The following is a 20,052-nucleotide window of genomic DNA, read 5'->3' as shown; positions in this document are numbered from 1 at the left end:
GCTCCCTACAAATCAAAAGCCATGGCTCCAGCCTGCTCTGAATGCTTCGTTTGCGACGTTTTTTTGTACCTCGCTCACAAACGGTCGTCTGTTCCGTCGTCTTTATTGCTAAAGTTGTTTCTAAAGTTTTTCCATGTGTTGTACACTCGCATATTTCTGATCTGATTTCAGCTCCAACATGTACAGATGTATTTAGGAAGCTGATATTTCGGGTAAAGAATGAGAAAAAGTAGTGAAATCCCACTACTATAGTTTGTTTCATGGTTTGTTTACAGTTTTCTGAACTGTAAATCATGCAAACATATTCCAGTGGAGCCACAGAATAAAAAAATAGGCCTGTAAATATACATGATACATCCCCTTTAAGGAATAGCTGAACAGTTTGGGAAATACAGTAAATACTGTCTTTTTGCTGAGAGTTAGATGAGAAGATTGATACTGCTCTAATGTTTGTATCCTAAATATTAAGCTACAGTCAGGAAGTAATTAGCTTAGCTTAGCATAAACAGCTAGCCTGGTTATGTTCAAAGGTAAAATCCACTTACTAACACCTCCAAAACTAATCAGAACAAAAGCTGAAGTGAAAAAACCTGACGCCCTCCTGGCTGTAGCTTCGTGTTTTCGTACAAACATGTTTTTGGTATCAATCTTCTCATCTAACTCTTGGCAAGAAAGCCAGTAAGCATATTTCTGTAAGTATTTCTTTAAAAGCCTGGTAAATAGGGTTCATTATTAGATTAAATCAAGCATTAGCTGTTGTGTACTGCCAGAGTGTATGTATGAAAGAGTGGGACTCTTTCTGCTGCCATTGCCTTCTGAGAAACATCTCCTTCCGTAGGCAGAAACCTTTTCAGTGCCTGTCAGATATTCCACCACAGAAAGACAGAGAACAAGGAAAGCATAGAGAAAGGAGGGTGTGTGTGTGTGTGTGTGTGTGTCTATAAGTGTGTGTGTGAGAGAGAGAGAGTGCAAAAATGGTACTTGTGACGGGGGAAGATTGAAGTCCTGTTAAGTGCTCTGCTTGAAAGCATGTCTGGCCTCATTAGCTGTCAGTTGTAACAATACTGAACTGGCAGTGAAGACAGGTTGGAGTCTAGTGGTCATAAATCACTCCTCGACAGCTGCCTGACAAGCTGGGAACCAGTACACAGGCATGGGCACCCTCTCAGCCTCGACACTGCACAGGCACACAGCCGTACAAACACAGCATGTGAACACAGTAATCTAAGAAATCATCCCTCTCAACCTGAAATTACATAGAGCCTGGAAAAGGTTTTGTGGTATTTTGTAAGAGGGAAATTGCTTTCATTTCGCGTCTGCCTTCGTACATGTATGTGCACTCGTATGTAACCTTGGTCTCCTACGCCTGTCTGTCCCCGGCTGTGTCCATTAGCTAAATGAGCAGTGGCTGTAGTGACTTCTGTGGGGCGGGCGGGGGGGTAAAGAGCAAGGCCTGCAGGTCATTAATCACGGCCCTTGACATGCAGAGCAGGAGGCCAAGGCTCCCCTATGCATACAGCTGCTGGGCCACACTGAGTGCACAGGCGATGTGCTGACCCTCATACGCCCCCACTCCCAGCGCCTGTGGCTCTCATCTGTCCAACTCCTTCACTGTTTGTGTCAGTCATTTGTGCTGTCAGACACTCCTGCTCCTGACCGACCGCAATTCTCCTCATGCTGACTTCTCTTACCGCTGCGGTTTTTACTTTTCATTTAGCCATGATTATAGGGAATACAACTAGTCTGATATTTAGAATATTTTTAGCCCCATGTGACTAAAAATGTGGCTAAAAATGTCAAAAACATTTTCGTCTAAAATATCTCAACAGCTATTAGATGGATTACCATGATATTCTTTACAGACATTCATGGTCCCCAGAGGATGAATGCTACAGACTTTGGTCATCTCCTGACTTTTTCTTCAACGTTTCTGGCGTTTCAAAGTGATATATCTTGACAACTATCAGATTGATTGCCGTGACATATTGCACATACTGCACATTCATGACCCCCTCAGGGTGAATTCTGACCACAGTTTCACTAAATTGTATCATTAGATCACAATTTAAACATGCCTGATATAACCACAAACCTGCAAAACTAATGACATTCCCATCAGCAACCGGCTGCAATTTGTGTTTATTGCTAATTAGGAAATGTAAGCATGCTAACATGCTAAATTAAGATGGTGAGCATGGTACACATTGTACCTGCTTCGCAGTTTAGCATTGTCACGTTAGCATTTAGCTTCACAGAGCAGCTAATGAGGCTGTAGACTTTTAGACTTGTTATCTGTTAAGTTTTGGTGAAGGTTATATGTTCAGTGTTGGACCCCATGTGGTGCAGAAACTGATTTTTGAAAAGTATACAAATATGCTTCATTTTAGTGCTTTCTTTAGTCAATGAATTGATTAATCTGTCAACAGAAAATTAATTTAGCATGAAAAAATTTCCAAACAGTCTCTGCCTCTCAGATGTGAAGATATGCTGTTTTATGTTTTTAATTTAATTGTACATTTAATATATTTGGGATATTTAACAGCTCATTGGACGTGGCTCTGGAAACTGGATTAGCACTTTTTTACCAAATTGAATTGATTAAGAATCAGAGGAGGGAAATGACTTTATATATTAATCAATTATCAAAATAACAGCTTTACAAAATAATCCTAGCTCAACTGCCTGGCCTTTTAAAGAGCTTTTAAGGTCTTCATTAGCTTATAAAGTTTAATCAGTGAGTTTTTGATCAGTGAGATTAAAGCTTCAGATAAAGCTAATAAGCAGATCTTGAGTTAATATTATTTTGTCAAAATACTATTCCCATAGTGAAGAATGAATTTTCACCCTCAAACTACTAATTAGTTGCAGTCATACCTCTTACTAACAAACAGAGACATCATCTGTTTGTTAGCATACCACTGTTCCTCACATCCAAATGCATCAAATACTCAAAAGACACAAAAAATGTGAAAAACTAATGTGCCATCTCATTCTCGTTCCCATCCACTGACATGACCTCACCCAGACTCGCAGCTGCTTGCCTAATGATAAAAGCCAGTCAAGCTCTGAGACACTGAAACACTGTTTCATCATTCACAGCTACTAAATCGCTGAGTCCAAGCACAAGACATCTGTTGAAAGCTGATTCCTTATCAGCCTTCCAGCATGATTTGGGGAACATCTGGAGTTTCTGAGGACTTTGGCACAGCACAGGCTGGAAAACAAAGATGGCTAATTTTCATGAATGTGCTGTCACTTTACACTGTAGACCAGGTGATGTATTACAACACAGAATGCATTTTAATGAATGTGGTGCACATGAACGAAACCAGAAAAAAAGTATTTGATTGCTTTGCATCGGAAACTGACATGTTTCAAATTACAGGAAACATCTTGATTATCAACCTAACTGTGCATGTAAATTAAATTAGTTTTAAAAATGACAGTTTGCTAAGCCCTGATAAGCCTCCTTAGTTACTGTTGTTGACTGTTAAACTATGCACATTACAACACCAATATTTGTTTCCACTTTTTTTGCAATTTACTACTCATATTTCGTAGTCATATTAGAAACAGCGGGTCTTTAATTTCAGACAGATGTAGACAAAAGGCTTTTCATTTCTAGAAGATGGCTATTTTGCTTGTTGGCAGATTTCATCAGCTAATTAAGCTAACATTAGCTCCATGAGTCAGTTGAAAACACTGTCTCCAGCTGACTAAAGGCTGATTTATGGTAGGTTGCTCCAAATTTTTCATAAGTGTCACTCAACAGAAATGATGTATTTTCGGAAGAAAAAAGTGTCGCTCAACATTTTCCTTTCATGTCGTGCACCTGGAGAATTTTGTTGCACAATGTGATTGGGTAGTGTTACTAACATCATCATGGAGATTATAGTTTTCACTGATATTTTGGCCTGTAACTTTAGATAACTTGTAACATCCTTGTTAAATTAGTTTAATTAGTTTAGCTAGCTCACTGAGGCATAAAAGGTCACACGACTCTTTAATTTCTGTTGAGTGACACTTATCAAAAGTGTCGAGCAACCTACCATAAATCAGTCTTTATTAATATTTTAAGCTAATCTGTTCACTAGTTGGCTATATACATGATATTGTGCTAAAAGACTGAGGCTAAAGCTGCATTTCCGTGGCAAAAAGTTAGCATCCTCTGCAACTGATGATCCAGAAGACATGGAAATAAAAAGACAGACAGAATGTATATTGCTTTATTGTTGTTGTTTTTTTTTCCAACAGTAGCTTATGTTTCACTATATAAAAGGCTTTTAAGATGAAGACAAATTGTGTTTTGTGAGTTTGGTTTGGAGTTTTGGGTTTCTGGATTGAAAACCTCCCCAAATCCACTAAAGAGCAGGACATAACTGCTAACATTATCCTAACCTCTAATAGCACACAGTGGGGAAATACTACAACGTGGATGTGTTTGTCTAACATAACTAGTTAGCTAACGAAAGGTTTCTTGGCCTTGGAAGTAAAGCTCGGTTACTACAGCAGGTAGCAGGCTAGTTAGCCGGACATGCTAACGTTTTCTAGCTTACGTCAGAGAAGATAAATATACTGTTTAAATAACTCCTTCCATTTTTACTTTTTTGTTTTTGGTTTTAGAGAGACTAAATAAAAAGTCAAAACTCCAACAATGCCAATAACTCTCACTACAGCCATGTAAACACGACTTTAACATGCGGAAAAATCAGAAACTTGACAGGTCTGTCTATCCTAGTTACTAAACTATGATTGGACAATCACTGTTTGGGTTTACCAAAGAGTCAGTTGTGATTTCTGACTGGAAGTATGTCCTGGTTTCTTCAAAAACTATTATTTTTAATTGTTATTAAAATTACATACAGTAAACAGTGCAATTCAGGCATAATTTTGTGTGACATAACTATACAAAATGTTTTACAGCACCTTACTTCTCCTGCTTTTCTCTGTAACTTTTTTTTTTTTTTTTTTTTAGCTTTCAACATTTTTTTAGTGATTCAACACACACACTGAACATACACACACACACATCCTGTCTGTTCTACGTTAGTGGCACAGATCAGGGCTGCTGGTTAGACTAAACAACAGCATTTGAGTGGATTTACTCTAGCTCATTAATCATCCTGACAGACTCAAAAACAACATTTCCTCCTTAATGACTGTATTTGAGTCATCATGTCTGCTTATTTCCATGCAAGCATCTCGCTTTCGCTCTGCTTTGTACTCTGTTTCTTTCTGTTGCCGTCCATGTGTGTGTATTTTGGAGCCTCTCTCTGACCTCCCAAGTCTGTGGCGTGGCGTCTGCTCCAGGTCAAGCCGGCCAATTACAGCGGGTTGCATTCATGAAGAGGCTGAGAAACCATGAGGAATGAGAGAATGTGACCGTGAGGGTCCAGATGCGGAAGGCAGAGGATGGTGTCACACCCCCGCATGTGGCTAACCCACTAGCACCCGCTGGCCTCCAGGCCTCCGCTGGTCACTGCCAAAGCACGTTTTTCCGTTAAGCACTGGGTCTGTGATGCATGAGAGCTGACAACTGAGCGAGGAGCCCTCAGAGCACAGCCAGATCAAAACCAGCTGGGGCCATGCACATTAGCAGGGAAACCATAATTGCGTTTGCCCTCTTGTACACCACTAAACTCCCTCTGTCTACATCTTTTTACAACAGGCACGAGGAAAGAGCGATGGGATCTATGCGGCGGTGGAAAGTAACTAAGTACATTTACTCAAGTACTGTACTTAAATACAATTTTGAGGTACTTCTACTTTACTTGAATATTTCCATTTGATGCTACTTTATTCTTCCCCTCTACTACATTTCAGAGGGAAATATTGTACTTTCTACTCCACTACATTTATTTGACAGCTTTAGTTACTTTTCAGATGAAGATTTGACACAATGGATAATATAACAAGCTTTTAAAATACAACACATTATTAAAGATGAAACCAGTAATTTCCAACTTTTTTGTCTTTTGACGTCTTACAAAAAGCAGTGTGTAGTCGGGGTCACATTTCAGATGTCTATGAGTTGTTAACAGCTCCACCAAATAGTGATTTTTCCCTCTAAACTTCTCACATGGTTTCATTTTAATAAATGTTCAAATGATCCAATATTTCACCACACACCAAAGATTAGAGAAAAAGTCCAAAAAGTGAAAACAGATTTGTGTATCAGAGCTTTATTTTTTCTTCTTTCCTCTCCAATTAATCATCTCACGACCCCTCAGATTTATCTGCTGACCCCTAGGTTGGGAACCGCTGGACTAAACTAGCTAACTGTATATAAAGTAGTTGAAACTAGCTCCAGTTCCAGCAGCTACAACAGTAACATGCTGCTCTAACACTGATGCTTCATTATTAATAATCTAATGATGTCATATATAATAATATATCAGTCAGAGGGACCAAACCACTACTTTTACTGCAATACTTTAACTACATCAAGCTCATAATACTCATGTACTTCTACTTAAGTAGGATTTCTATGAAGGACTTGTACTTGTAATGGAGTATTTTTAAATTGCTATATTAGTACTTTTACTTAAGCAAATGATCTGAGTACTTCTTCCCCCCACTGGATCTCTGTACTGCTCTTTATAGAAATGAAAATATCTGCTCAAGCGTGAGCTAATATATCGTTGGATGTGGGTAATTTAAAGTACTGTAATGGATCAACATATTGTGTGCAGCATGGTTTGACAGTGCGGTTTTTCTGTAAGCGAGAAAAGTGTATTTTCAACATTTCTCCCAGTTTGTGGGTGGATGTAAGTGATGGGTTTATGGCGGTTTAGAAACATCAGTATAGCATGGCTGACATCTGTGTCCTCTTTATTTTTGGACCACTTGAAAAGCCCTCATAGTAGGATGATGGATGAAGTGATAAAGTTGGAGAGAAGACAAAATGAAAGCAGAGGAGTCCATTTCTGGGAAGCAGTCTGCGATCTGTAACTCACAGACAATACAGAAGAAAAGCATCAAGGCAGATGTTCGTAATTTGTGACTATGCTTAGAGATTTTAATGCACGAAACAATTTCAATATCTCTGAGGGCAAAAGGGAAAGAGCACAAAAATGCTAACTTCTTTAACAGGCTAGAAAATAGTAATAACTGGAGATATTTTCAACTTCTAACGTCACTCGCTTCCTCCCTTCCTCCCTCTTCTCTCTTGGCCTCTTTAAGCTGATAGAGAGGTTAAAGGCTTGTCATGCAATGAAGGAGCAGCTCCACAGGCTGTCATCATTAATCACTGGTGCTGTCAAACTGCACCCAGGACTCACTCAGACCCACCAGGCAGACAGCCCTCACCTCCAAGAACAATATCCAGAGACTTTTTATATATTACAGAAAAATATGTCCTTTCCAGTCTGGGTTTAATTTAAAAAGGGTTGTGGTAACCAAAAGATTAGGGACGTGGGGTTGTTATGTGAAGGATGAAGTTTGAATCCTCTGGTTGACTGGGGAAATGTGGGTGGGGATAGTAAAGTAGTGACCTCCGCCCCTCTCTTAACATCTGCTGAATCGCCCTTGAGCAGGACATTTGTCCCCATACTTCTTCATTTTGTGTGTGCCGGGGCCTCTCTGCGGTGTGTAGATAATATGAAGTGTTTGCTGGAAAACAAAATCCATGGTGAGTCAATTCGACTTGACGTGCAAATATGAATGTAGATGATTGTGTAGCCTGATACTTTTGTCCTTTGCACACACCTTTATGACTCAAGCAGCATGCAAAAGAGATTTTTTTTTTTTAACAATAAACCCTTCCCCGCTCTCTCCTCCCAAAGAAAAAAGTTAGATTGCTCTCCCTTCAGCAAAAAGAAGAAAAAAAACACATAACCCTCCCTCCTTTTTGACCCCCATCCCTGCATGACTTTCATAGACTCCCTTAGTATCACTTTTATTTAATGTACTTCATTCATTCTTTTATTTATCAAAGACAACACACATTAATTAAGTATGATGTAAATGTGTGAGATATGTTCATCTACGCACTGGGCAGGTGGATGTTAAACAAAAGAAGACATAGCAGATGATGTTTCCTTTTGATTAAACTAAAGATGACAAACAGGTTTCATTGATCGCCAATAGGTGGCATCCCAGTCCAACACTCCACGTCCTACCTGTGTTACAGTAAACACAGATGACTGAACATACTTGAAAAGTAAAAGTGCACTGAAACCCAGCGAATAGTAAAACCATATGTCACTAAATATCCTCTAAATCCAGACATTTTATACCTGAGCTAATCTGCTCCGAGACCGTCAGTGACTGTAGGAAGTGAAAACATGTGACAGCTTCACTTCAACAACTCTCACATTGTAGTATCAGCGGCCAACTGCATTCTTAGCCTTAATGAACAAAGTGTGTCTGTTTTCTAGGCCGTATCTGGCAACGTGAAACCTGCAGAGTGGGCCTGCAGGATCTCATGCCCTCCTGCCGAACTCAGACACCCCATAACAGCATCTCAGACCACTGAAACAGGAGCGCTTTCTCTTGTTACAGCGAGGACGGGCTGTTTTGACCCCTTGTCAGAGTTGTGAGTGACTAGTGTGGGTCATCTATACTTTGCCAAGGGTGTCACAGTGTCATGTTGCAAGGAAATGGCATATTACCGCTGCCAATCATGTCGCGGCCGCGGTAACTTGAGCGACTGTCAGGGCTGTATCTTGAGGACACACGGGAAGCGGCACTTGTCAGGATGCTTATCAGGATCTGACCTACAGAATGTATAAATTACATCGTGATAAGCTTGACTTCTCCGTACCGCCTCCACTGATCTCGCCGTTTTTCATACGACGCACGGATGAAGGATGATGTTGCTTTAAGGGTGACACTGCATTCACTGCAGAACAGAGGAACGTGAGCTGTATCCCTGTGGTCCGCTTACAAGCCGCTGTCGACACGGTGAAAAATTAGCGGAAGTAAAGCACACCCGAAGTCATCAATCATGTGATACTTTCACAGTAAAAATAGCTACGAGTACAAATTCAGTCACCGTTAAAGCCGGACTGACATGTATACTGACAGAAATATACATCTTCCTTTCATGACTCCCCTTAAAGGAGAGGTTCACAAAGTCAGGTGCCCAAATGAACACTGCCATGATCATTTCCTCCTGTTCATACTGATCCCCTTCATAAAGGATTTACATTGTGAGTAACGGGGGACGAAATCTACTGACCTCGTTTTGTGCAAAAAATGTATTTAAAAGTTTATCTGAAGATAATATGAAGCTTCAGCTGTCTGTGTTAGTCAAACGAAATGGAAATCTTCCACAGTTAGTCTTTTTACAGCCAAATTCCCTCTTTGTGTGTCAGTGTTTTCTTGTTCTGTTGAAGTATAAAAACAAAAAAAAGAGGGACTTTGGCACTAAAAAGACTGTAACTTTGAAAGATATCAGCTTGATTTGACTCATTTGGACGACTGAAGCTTCATACTGGCTTCAGATAAACTTTTAAATACATTTTGGCACAGAAGGAGGGATTTTGTCCCCCCCATCACTTACAATGACAGTGTATTATGAAGGGATCTTCTAATGGTCAGTATGAACAGGAGGGATGATTACAGCAAGAAAAACACATGTCAGTGTTGATTTCATCTCCTGACTGTTGTTTTAGGACAAACTTGAAAAATTGTAAACCTGTCCTTTGAAGTTCTATTAATTTTAGGACATATTTCCTGTTTACCGGTTGTAAAAAAGTCATATTTATAAAGATCTACTTATGTTGTTTTAACTGTATTAATTGAGAAATATCACTTGTAAATACTTCAGACTGTGTTTGTGTGAGAATGATTTCCAACAGGGGAACCGCTACCGCCTCTCTACACTGGATGAAGTGGGAGAGAAGGGAAAAATGCTGTGAAGAATTTCAACAGATTGACCTCGATGAACCTGAGATGATCATTAAAATCTGATGGACTGACAGTACAGAGATGCATAAAGCTGTGTAGAAACTAATAAAGATTAAAAAAGAAAAGAATGGTCACTTGATGTTGATATCCTTTGAGCAGAGACTGACCTTTCTTCAGTGTGAGCTCTTTGTCTACCTGAACAGCTGCAACATATATATATATTTACATTCAAGCTGCTTTTCTGGTGTAAAAAAAACAACAACCGACAAATGAAGACAGAACAGAATATACATCTTCACTTTGATTTATTTAACAAAATATGACCTCCCCTTTCACTGGAACATGGTGTTCCAATTTTACAAAAAATATCACATCTCATTTTTATTGATTTGCTGTGAAATTTAAAAAAAAAAAAGATCAAAACGCTGAGGAGTTCAGAGAGAGAGAGGAAGAAAGAGAGAGAGAGAGAGAGAGAGATGTGATTTCAACATTCAACATATTCAACATCTGTCATCTGGCTTTCCACATGTCTGCTCAGAGGACTGTAAAATGAGAATAGATTTATATGGTAAACATGAAAGCCAGATTCCCAGTATAAAATAAATACATCTTCTCAGTAGGAATAAACAAAGCATAAAGAACCAAAACAAATCATCACAAACCATGGGGCTGTATAAACTGTAAGTGTGTATGCTGTGTCGAGCTTACATGCATCTCTTGCGGGGAGAAAGCGACAGTGGCCAGACTTACATCAGCCCACGACTTCAGCTTATTGCCTTCCCTGCCACACTACGTTTTCCTGCACTAAATCATCATCATCATCGTCATTCGCAGTGAGAACCCTGTGAACGACCGAGAGCTGCTGTTACGCTGCGTTCCCGACCGTCGATTTGCCGAACCCATGGGGTGACAAAAAAGTCATCTGAGGGCGTCTGTTGCGGAAGTATCCGAGCTGTGTGCAGACATGCAAGAGCCACACGTGTGTCCTCTGATCTCTAGCGGTGGTCCTCGGTCTGCAGAGGAACACCGAATCTCGTTTATAATGTGTTAAAGCAAGTGTGAAGACGCTTTCAAGGCAAAATCCAGGACTCGCGCTACCATCCTAGTTCCACTTGAATCCAGTCTTAAGTCAGAAAAAGCAGCAACTTGCTGTAATTAAGTACTAACTTAAAGGTGTAGTTTGACATTTTGGGGAATATACTTTGTCACTTTCTAGCTGAAAACTAGATGAGAAGATTAATACCTATCTCATGTCTGTTATACGTCTACAGCCAGAAGATGGTTAGCTTAGCTTAGCATAAAGAATTGAAACAGAGGGAAACAGCTAGCCTTGCTCTGCCCAGTGGTAACAAAATGGGCCTACCTGCACCTCTTTCATTTGTTCAATCCGAACAAACACAACGACAATAGGCTTATCCACCGTTTTCTGAGGGGTAATGTGCTGCATTATATCTTGGCTGGCAGTTGCCACAGGTTGCCTAGCAACTAGTCCCCCACAAAATGGCTTATTGTCATTTTTACGCTTTTTTTTTGCGTGGATTAAACCAACTAGATGTGTTAATTTGCATTAGAGATGCTTGTAGGCAAATTTTGCTGCCTTCATAGAGCCAGGCTAGCTGTTCCCCCCTGATTCAAGTCTTTATGCTAAGCTAAGCTAACCAGCTTCTTGCTTGATCCTTATATTTAACAGATTTATATGAGAGTGGTTTAAATCTTCTCATCTGACTCTCCACCCAAAAAAAAAAGCATATTTCCCAAAATGTCAAACTATTCCTTTAAACATCTAAGTAGATGATGTATCACTGGTAGCCCAGAGCAGATGCAGATCCAAGTCTTTGACTGTAGAGAGCGTAATGAGGGTAGTATGGGCCTGTGGTGGGCAGAGAGTGCAGGGAGATGGAGGAGGGTCCAGGAGGCAGATGGACCTTACTGTAGGGGTGATAGCGAGCTAAACCCAGGCTGTGGGGAGCTCTGAGGGAGAGCGAGCTGGGCATGGAGCCTGGGCTGCTCTGGTGGGGGAGGTGAAGGTGACAGGAGGCAGGTCCAGAGGAGGAAACAGAGAGCAGCTTACTGTCCATTCCTACAGGCAGGGCCGTATGCGTGCGCAGGTGAGCCAGGAGCTCATCTGAAGTGGCGAAGCGTTTGTCGCACGGCCCCCCGGCCGAGACCCAGTTGCACGCGTGAGGCAGGGGGTCGCTCGGGAGCATGAAGCCGTACGAGTAGAGGGGATGGGACAGGGAGGAGGACACGCTGGATGACAGAGAGCTGGGGTGGAGGGAGTGGAGAGGGTGGGAGGGGTACACCAACGGGAAGCTTGATTTGAGGTTGGAGGAAGGGTCGTGGATGCAGGAGTTGCAGTTGCTCCCGCCGAGGTGGGATACACTCGGATAGCTGAGACAGTAGGGGTCCCTGCATAAACCCTGCATGAAGGAGGGAGGGGAGGCACCCGTGAGAGGGCTGGAGCTCGGGTGCTTTCCTGGAACTCCCATGCTTCCCACGCTGAGGCTCGACTTGGTCGGGTCCAGCCCAGGAACAAACTGAGACGGGTAGCCCGCGTAGGCCCCCACTACAGACCCGTGGTAGCCCATATTAGAGGAGGGCAGGGGGAAGAGCGGTTGGCTTGTCTTATAAGGAGAGAGGGGTGTAATATGTCCAGGGCCCAGGCTCGGCTGGGCAGACTCTGCTTTACCTGCCTCGTGGTTGGAGCCACCGTCAGAGCTGCCGTTACTGCAGTTTGTGCTGGCTCGGACGTGGCTGGAGTTTGCGAGGCGAGGGCTGTCAGAGTTCACCTTGCTCACTTCAGTGTCTTTTTTGGAATGGCTGTTATTGCTGCTGCTCGTGCTGGTGGGACTGCCCTGCTCGTGCACGCTCTCTCCGTTCGGGGTCTGGGAGTGTGACGTGGGCTGTCCACCAGGGGAGGACTGGCTCTGTTTGTGAGGCTGCTGCTGCTGCTGCTGCTGCTGCTGTGTGTGTCCTGGTGGGGTGCTGCTGCTAGCTCTGGAGATGGGTGAGGCAGCGTGGGGCGGATAAGACTGCTGGCCATTGGTTGAATTTCCATTAGTGGTAATATTATTGCTGGGCACCCTGAAGCCGACTTTATCACTGCTGCCGTTGGAGCTGCTGCTGGTGACTCCATCTCTGCGACAGTCTCCGCTGCCTTTGTTGTAAGGTTTGAAGCTAGATTTGTCCTCCAGGGAGGGGCGGTGCTCCCCGAGCTTCAAGCTGGAGACGGATGACCGACTGCTGGACTCCTTGTCCCCCTGGCTGCAGGAGGAGCCCAGCTTGGAGGAGGACGGAGGGTCTGGTTTACCAATCTGAGAGCAGGTCTGCGCCAGCAGGGCCAGCGGACTCTTCTTGGCATCCAGCTACAAAAAAAATATAGATTGTGATTAGCTCTGTATCTGCCAAGAGACAGTTTAGCTTTAAAGCAGAAAAATGATGAAGGTCCCTGACAAAAACAAGTCCTCTGTGGCCATCAGCCTGTCTGTAAACTGTCTGTATTAATGTTACTCAAACTAGGGCTGCCACTAACAATTATTATCACTATAAATTAATTTGAGGATAATTTTTCTTTTCTTTATAAATCTAAAAAAATGGTGAAAAATTCAATTCACTTTCCCTAGAACTTAGGGGATGTCTTCAAATGATTTGTTTTGTCACCAACAGTGTTTAACCTCAAAAATATGTAGTTAAGTTTGTCATATTTGGCAAAGACCAGCAGTAAATTCTCACATTTAAGCAGCTCACGGCAGTAAATGTTTGGATTTTTAAATGGATTTTCTGTCGATGAGTAATAGATTAACAGACTAATCGTTTCAGCTCCAGTTCAAACATATAACTGAGTTGTCATCACTTGACTGGGTTATCATGATTCATGCTTTTGTTTGTTGTTTCAGGGAACATATTTCATCACTTGGTTCTTACGGTCAAAGTTAAATGTGAGGTCAAAGATATACGATGGGAATATTTATCATGCGTATCTCTCCACTACTGAGTCATTTGAACTGGTTGTTTTCTGTCATAACTAATTACAGAGCAGCACATTAAAAGCTATCTTTAACATTTTCACCCCACTGCAGCTAGTGTTATGTAAATTATATTAATACAATATGGTGTAAAATACCTCGATGCTCACTGGTACGGACGTCAAAGGCTGTAAATACTCCGGGTGTAGCAAGTGTCCAGTGTGCGCAGTCAACATCTTGATAACTCGGAGTGGAAGCCGCTTCGCCTGCCGAATTGGGTCCAGAGGGGTCAACAAAGAGACCACAGCACCGGGACGAGGTTTTTTACTGGCACTGGTCTCACTGAGCTCGATCCGATCCGCGGCTGACTCCGTAGGGAGATATTTCATTGGAGAGTGGGCGCAGCGCTTTTGGATGTGCGTTACTTTTCGTCCAAAAAAAATTGGAGTTTAAAGGTGACGCATTTAATGTTTTAACTGTTGTAATCCATGCAGACACACCGGTTATGACTCCCCCCCGGAAAAAAACCACAGAGCAGGACGTCCTTACATGTCCCGAAGGACGGAGAAGCCAGTTAAAAGCATCTTCATCTCCTGCGGCTCCTACTCCAATAAATATTTTTTTCAAAATGTGTCCAAAATATAAAAGTCCACCGTGTTTAATCGCAGAAGGTAAAACTGGGAACAGTGGCTCTTCTGTAAAAGGCGATAAAAGAGAAGAGTGCACTTTATAGAGTCCAAGCGTTCAGAGGAGATCTCCCTCTGCGTGTCTTCCGTCCGGACTTCAGCAGCTCTCTGATCACAACAGGCAGACTTCAAAGTGAAGCAGCCGCCGGCCGCTGGGTGGCCGCATCGGTAATGAGGAGGGCGGGACGACGTGCGTAAAAGGCGCAGCTACGTCCTCCTCCAACTCTCCACTCCTTTGACTTACCAGGACATAATACTTAACTTACTACTTTCTGCCACTGAAGCCTTTTGAAAACATGTTTATAAGAGAATTACAATTTTCTCATTGTCCTTATGTAATGTACTATATGTGCAGTTTAGCAGAGCCTCAACAGCTTTAACGTTGATGCTTCAGTTAAAAACATCCCTGTTATATGTCACTGGTTAAAGTGTCCTCATGGTCTGCTGGCATAAAAACATAATGATAACCAGACGACATATGGTAGGTTATCTCATTTATGCCTCTGAGTTATGATTTTACTGCAATAGCTGGATCACTAAGTATGGAAGCCCATTAACGCCACCTGAAAAAAAAAATCCATCAGCTTATTTTTAAAAATTTTATATTTTATTATTATATTATTGTTATATTTTATATTTTTCCCCTCACAATTCTAAAATATGATCTCATAATTATGACTTACCTCATTACAGAGAGTATTTTCTCATAATAATACTATCTTATGAGATTGTATCATTCTGAGATTGTATATCGTAATTATTCAAAAATTTACTGAGTGTATACTTCTCATTATTATGCAAAATATACAATTATATATACTATCTCATAATTACACTATGTCAAGTGATAGTATAATTATGAGATAGTATACTCTAAATATGTTACCATAATTATGCAGATGATACACAAATTTACATAAACCATATCGCCAGTTGACTACGGTCCAATACAAGCAATGAGTAAGCGCACCGAACAAATCAACGCCTGGATGTGTCCGAATTTTCCTCAGTTAAACAAAGATAAAACTGAAGTAATTGTTTTTGGAGACGAGGAAGAACGATTAAAATTCAGCGCTCAGCTTCGATCGATAATGTTAAAAACCACAAAGCAAGCCAGAAATCTTGGTTAAGTCACGGACTCAGACCTGAATACTAACAGCCACTTTAAGACAAGTACAAAGTCAGCCAACTATCACCTGAAGAATATATCAAGGATTAAAGGAATTATATCTCAGCAGGATTTGGAAAAACTTGTCCATGCGTTTATCTTCAGTAGACTCGACTACTGTAACGGTGTCTTTACAGATCTCCCTAAAAAATCGATCAGACAGCTGCAGCTGATTCAGAGAGTGGATCATATCACTCCAGTTCTCACATCTTTACACTGGCTTCCTGTCTGTCAAATAATTGACCTTAAAATACTGCTCTTGGTTTATAAAGCACTGAAAATACATTACATTTCTGATCTTTTGCTACGTTATGAATCATCCAGACCTCTCAGGTCGTCTGGGACAGGTCTGCTTTCTGTCCCCGACGTCAAAACTAAACATGGAGAAGCAGCGTTCAGTTTTTATGCTCCACATATCTAGAACAATTTCCCAGAAAACTGCAGGTCTGATCCAACTCTCAGTTCTTTTAAATCAAGGCTGAAGACTTTTCTGTTTGCTGCTGCCTTTTTAAAAAATCAAATTTGAGGCTTTTGATTAATATCTTACACTGTAACTTGTACTCTCCTGTTTTATCTGTCTTATTCTATTGTAGCTCATTTTTATTTCCAATTTAACACTTTTTTTATTCTATTTAAATGTCTTTTTATGTTGCCCTGCATTGTTTTTACATTCTGCCTTGATGCCTTTTATGTTCTGTGTAAAGCACTTTGAATTGCCTTGTTGTTGAAATGTGCTATACAAATGAACTCGCCTTGCCTTTTCATTATGAGAAACTTTCAAATATTTACAATATACAATCTCATAATTACACTTATTATTATGAAAAAGCTTATAATTATGATAAAATATCTAAATTATACTATCTCATAATTATGAAAAGTACAAAATTACATACACAATCTTATAAGATACTAAGTCATACGTGGAAAAACACTTCAAAATGTAAAACAGTCTCTTCTTTTTAAATTGGCAGAAATGGGCTTTATAGGATCACTAATTTATGCTCATATCAACAGAAATTAAATACTGTTATAAACAATCTCGAAAAATTGGCAGTAAGCATTTAGGATATTTACCCTGATTACATCAACCTTATATTTTCCAAGTCTTTCACATCTGTATGGCATGAGAAAAGGTCAACCAATAACACTGTGGTCGTTGGGTGTTTTGGCCATTATTTACATCATGAATGATTGTTCCAGGTTTCTTCACAGAAACAAACCTGCTCATTTATCTTTATACAATTACGTAACGTTCCAATATGTTAAGTTTAATTTAAGTTTACACAACCGGCAAAAGAATTCCAACAAATAATGCATTTATTTTAGTGGGAAATTCATCAGGTTGAATGATTTTCACAAACTGGAAAATTATATGCCTTAAAATTCTGGTTAAATTTATCTGTAAGCCAAAGTTTTACTGTCCAGATGGTTAAATCATGAGCGTTGAATCGAAAGGTTAAATCTCAGAGTGCAGTTTTAAGATGTTGAACATTAAATATTTGACATATGACCATGCATTATGTGCCTATTTAAACCTAAAGGTTAATTGAAATGAAACCACACAATCATGAATATGTGGAAAACTAACCTTGTTAAAAAAAAAAAAAAAAAAAACTTCAGATGGGGAATTGGGTAATTTTGAGCTCATGAAACTAAGGCATGCGGTGCATAAACTCCTTATTAAAACTAAAAATGCTCTTTTGTGAGTGTAATGGTGCATAGAGCAAAGTCAGTGGTCTAGTGAGCGGCGGAAAAATGGTCACATGAGTCACCCTTCACTTTGCTGTCAACAAGCAGATGAGTACATGCAGGGCAAACACTCCACTAGTCCAGCTGCTTGTTTTTCACAGCAAAGGGTCATGGTGGCTCTGTTATGGCTTGGGGTGTAGTTCTGGAGGAGTTAAAACTTCTTGCTATGCAGCTGTTTCCATGTATACACAATTTTAGCAAGTTGAGGCAGTTTATATACTGATGATTGCAACTGTATTTATCTAATTAGTAGCTTGTGTTGTTTTGGTTAGATATGGTTTGATCTTGATGATGGGTTCATGCATCTTCAGGCATGTTCTCTTCCATCTTTGGCTGTTTAAGTTAGCAGATTCCAACACTCGTGGAATATTTTGGAGTAGTGCTTGAGACTTTGTATATACCAAGATTAGGAGTACAGCTATGCTAGCAGCTCTGTGAGGCTGCACTGAGGGACAGATGTGCTTTGAACTAAATGCCAACATCAACATACTCACAATGACAATGTTAACATGCTGATGTTTAGCAGGTGTAATGTTTCCCATGTTCACCATCTTAGTTTAGCGTGTTAGCTTGCTTACCATTGCTAATCAGCTCTAAACACATAGTATAACTGGGGCAGTACTCCTATTTAGCATTTATGAGCATTATGTAAACAGCCAATAAACGGTTTATAACACACTTTAATGTTGTTGTTAGTGGGCACCCATAAGTGGATGATAGTGTATAAAGATAATGTATGGCAACATAGTAAAACACAGTTGTAATAATACAAAATATGTCTTCATTGGATAATTGTTGACAAATACTGTCCATTAGGACTAAATGCTTTAAATCCTCATATCTGCTTACAACTACATTATAGTGTGTTATGAACATTTACGAAATGTTTATATACTACTTATAAATGCTAAATAGATGTTCTTAAAGTAAAGTGCTACCGCCAAGGCTCGTGGGAAGGTAATTTATTCTGCAAGTATTTGGTCATTAACCAAAGTATTGGACAAATTGAAATGTTTACCTGATGAGAGCGTTTGATGAAAAGCCGGTTGATCTCAAAAGTCATTGAAATGGGGTGAACATGAACATCTATGGCAATGCATGCAATAGTTGCTGAGACATTTCACTGAAAATGAAAAATATGAATCTCATGGTGGTGGAGCAAGAGAAAAAGTCAAGGGATCACTGCTGTCAATGCCTTATCCTCTGGACACCATGAATATATGTACACAATTTCATGACAATACAACTAATAGTTGTTGAGATATTTCAGTCTGAACCAAAATGGTGGACCAACCGACCGACTGACACTAGATCCACATCGCTAGAGTGGATAATAATACCAACATCCTGTGTAGAAGAATGTTCTTGAATCTCTCTCTCTATATATATATATCTATGTAGGTGTCAGTACTGATAGTTTTCAGTTTGGTATTGATAAGTATCATTACTGACACTTGTGCCAAAAGTAAACTACCAAACAAAATCAATCTTCTGCCCTTCAATTCAAAAAAAGGGGATTTCTTAAGTCTGTTTTAATAATGTTTTTATAAACTTTTCCTTCATCACTGATGTCACAGCAGGTATTTAGTATTAATTTACCTTTTAAACACCAAATGAGAACCAGCAACATTTTGGTACCAGATAGTTCATCTAACCATATTTTTCTGATGAATACACATATGTAAGTGGTGAGTCATGGTTTAAGCAGCAAAACATTGGGTGAATTTTGAACAGTTATTGCAATTAGATTGTTACATGTTATGCAACCTACTTCTTTCACTGTTCCATTAGCACATTACATGCATGAAGTGTACAGTATGTTCTTTTGCACTGTGTAAGTCTCAGAACAAACTGAAAAGGATATGAAAGTAGTTGACAGATGCACAAACCAGATGGGTCACACATTTCCTAAATACTTCATTCTAAAGTTCCCACATGTGTTTGCAAGGTTCCCCGCATCGTGTCATGTTGAATAGTACCACCATCATAACAATTTGGCAACTTGTCAAATAGCAATATGTCAGGCAGCTATTCACACACAGCTGTACAACTATCATGAGCTGTAGAAATGCTGAATGCTACTCTGAAAATGTGTTTTCATTATTACTCACACCTCCCCTCCCAAGCATGTATGAGAACCTACAGTGGCCATGACACTCACCAAAAACGTGAAAGGCCCTCTCTAGAGCCAGTGTTTGGTTTGTCCGTTCCGGGCTACTGTAAGAACATGGCGGGCTCCATATAAGAGGACCTGCTCCCTATGTAGATATAAAGGGCTCATTCTAAGGTAACAAAAACACAATAATTCTTATTTTCAGGTGATTATACACTAATTAAAACATACTTACGAATATTATATTCCATTTCTGCCAAGTCCGTTCTGCTAGACGGCACTAAATTCTCCACACTGCACCTTTAAAACATTCAGGTGGTCTTTTAATTTTGACATGTGGAGTGACAGATCATTTGTCTCCCGGCTTTTGCTCAGAGCATATTTGAAGTATAGATGTCACATATTAATAACACTAGAGTCTATTTTCTTTTATTCACTTGTGCCATTTTTACCAGAAAAACTTAAATGTGATAAAGACAGATCGCCTCTACATTAATGGTTCTATAAATCTGGAAT

At 40.3% G+C, this 20,052-nt stretch overlaps 1 protein-coding gene across 2 annotated transcripts; it reads right to left on the bottom strand.

The window, feature by feature from the left end:
* Positions 1–10,140: 10,140 nt before the first annotated feature.
* LOC137170762 (zinc finger protein 703-like) lies at positions 10,141–19,690 on the bottom strand. 2 transcript variants are annotated; one of them, XM_067574324.1, is made up of 3 exons: positions 19,585–19,690; positions 18,442–18,546; positions 10,141–13,217 (listed from the first exon to the last, which is right to left on the bottom strand). In XM_067574324.1, exons 2-3 carry the CDS (start codon positions 18,484–18,486, stop codon positions 11,652–11,654), a joined length of 1,611 nt encoding a protein of 536 aa, XP_067430425.1. In that variant the 5' UTR covers positions 18,487–18,546; positions 19,585–19,690; the 3' UTR covers positions 10,141–11,651. The 2 variants fall into 2 exon arrangements, with proteins under 2 accessions (XP_067430425.1, XP_067430424.1); XM_067574323.1 differs by lacking the exon at positions 19,585–19,690 and adding an exon at positions 13,976–15,066 and having other exon boundaries at positions 18,442–18,500.
* Positions 19,691–20,052: the final 362 nt, after the last annotated feature.

Source organism: Thunnus thynnus, chromosome 19 (assembly GCF_963924715.1).
Source record: "Thunnus thynnus chromosome 19, fThuThy2.1, whole genome shotgun sequence".
In the NCBI taxonomy this organism is placed as follows: domain Eukaryota; kingdom Metazoa; phylum Chordata; class Actinopteri; order Scombriformes; family Scombridae; genus Thunnus; species Thunnus thynnus.
This window is presented reverse-complemented; position numbering and strand designations above follow the sequence as displayed.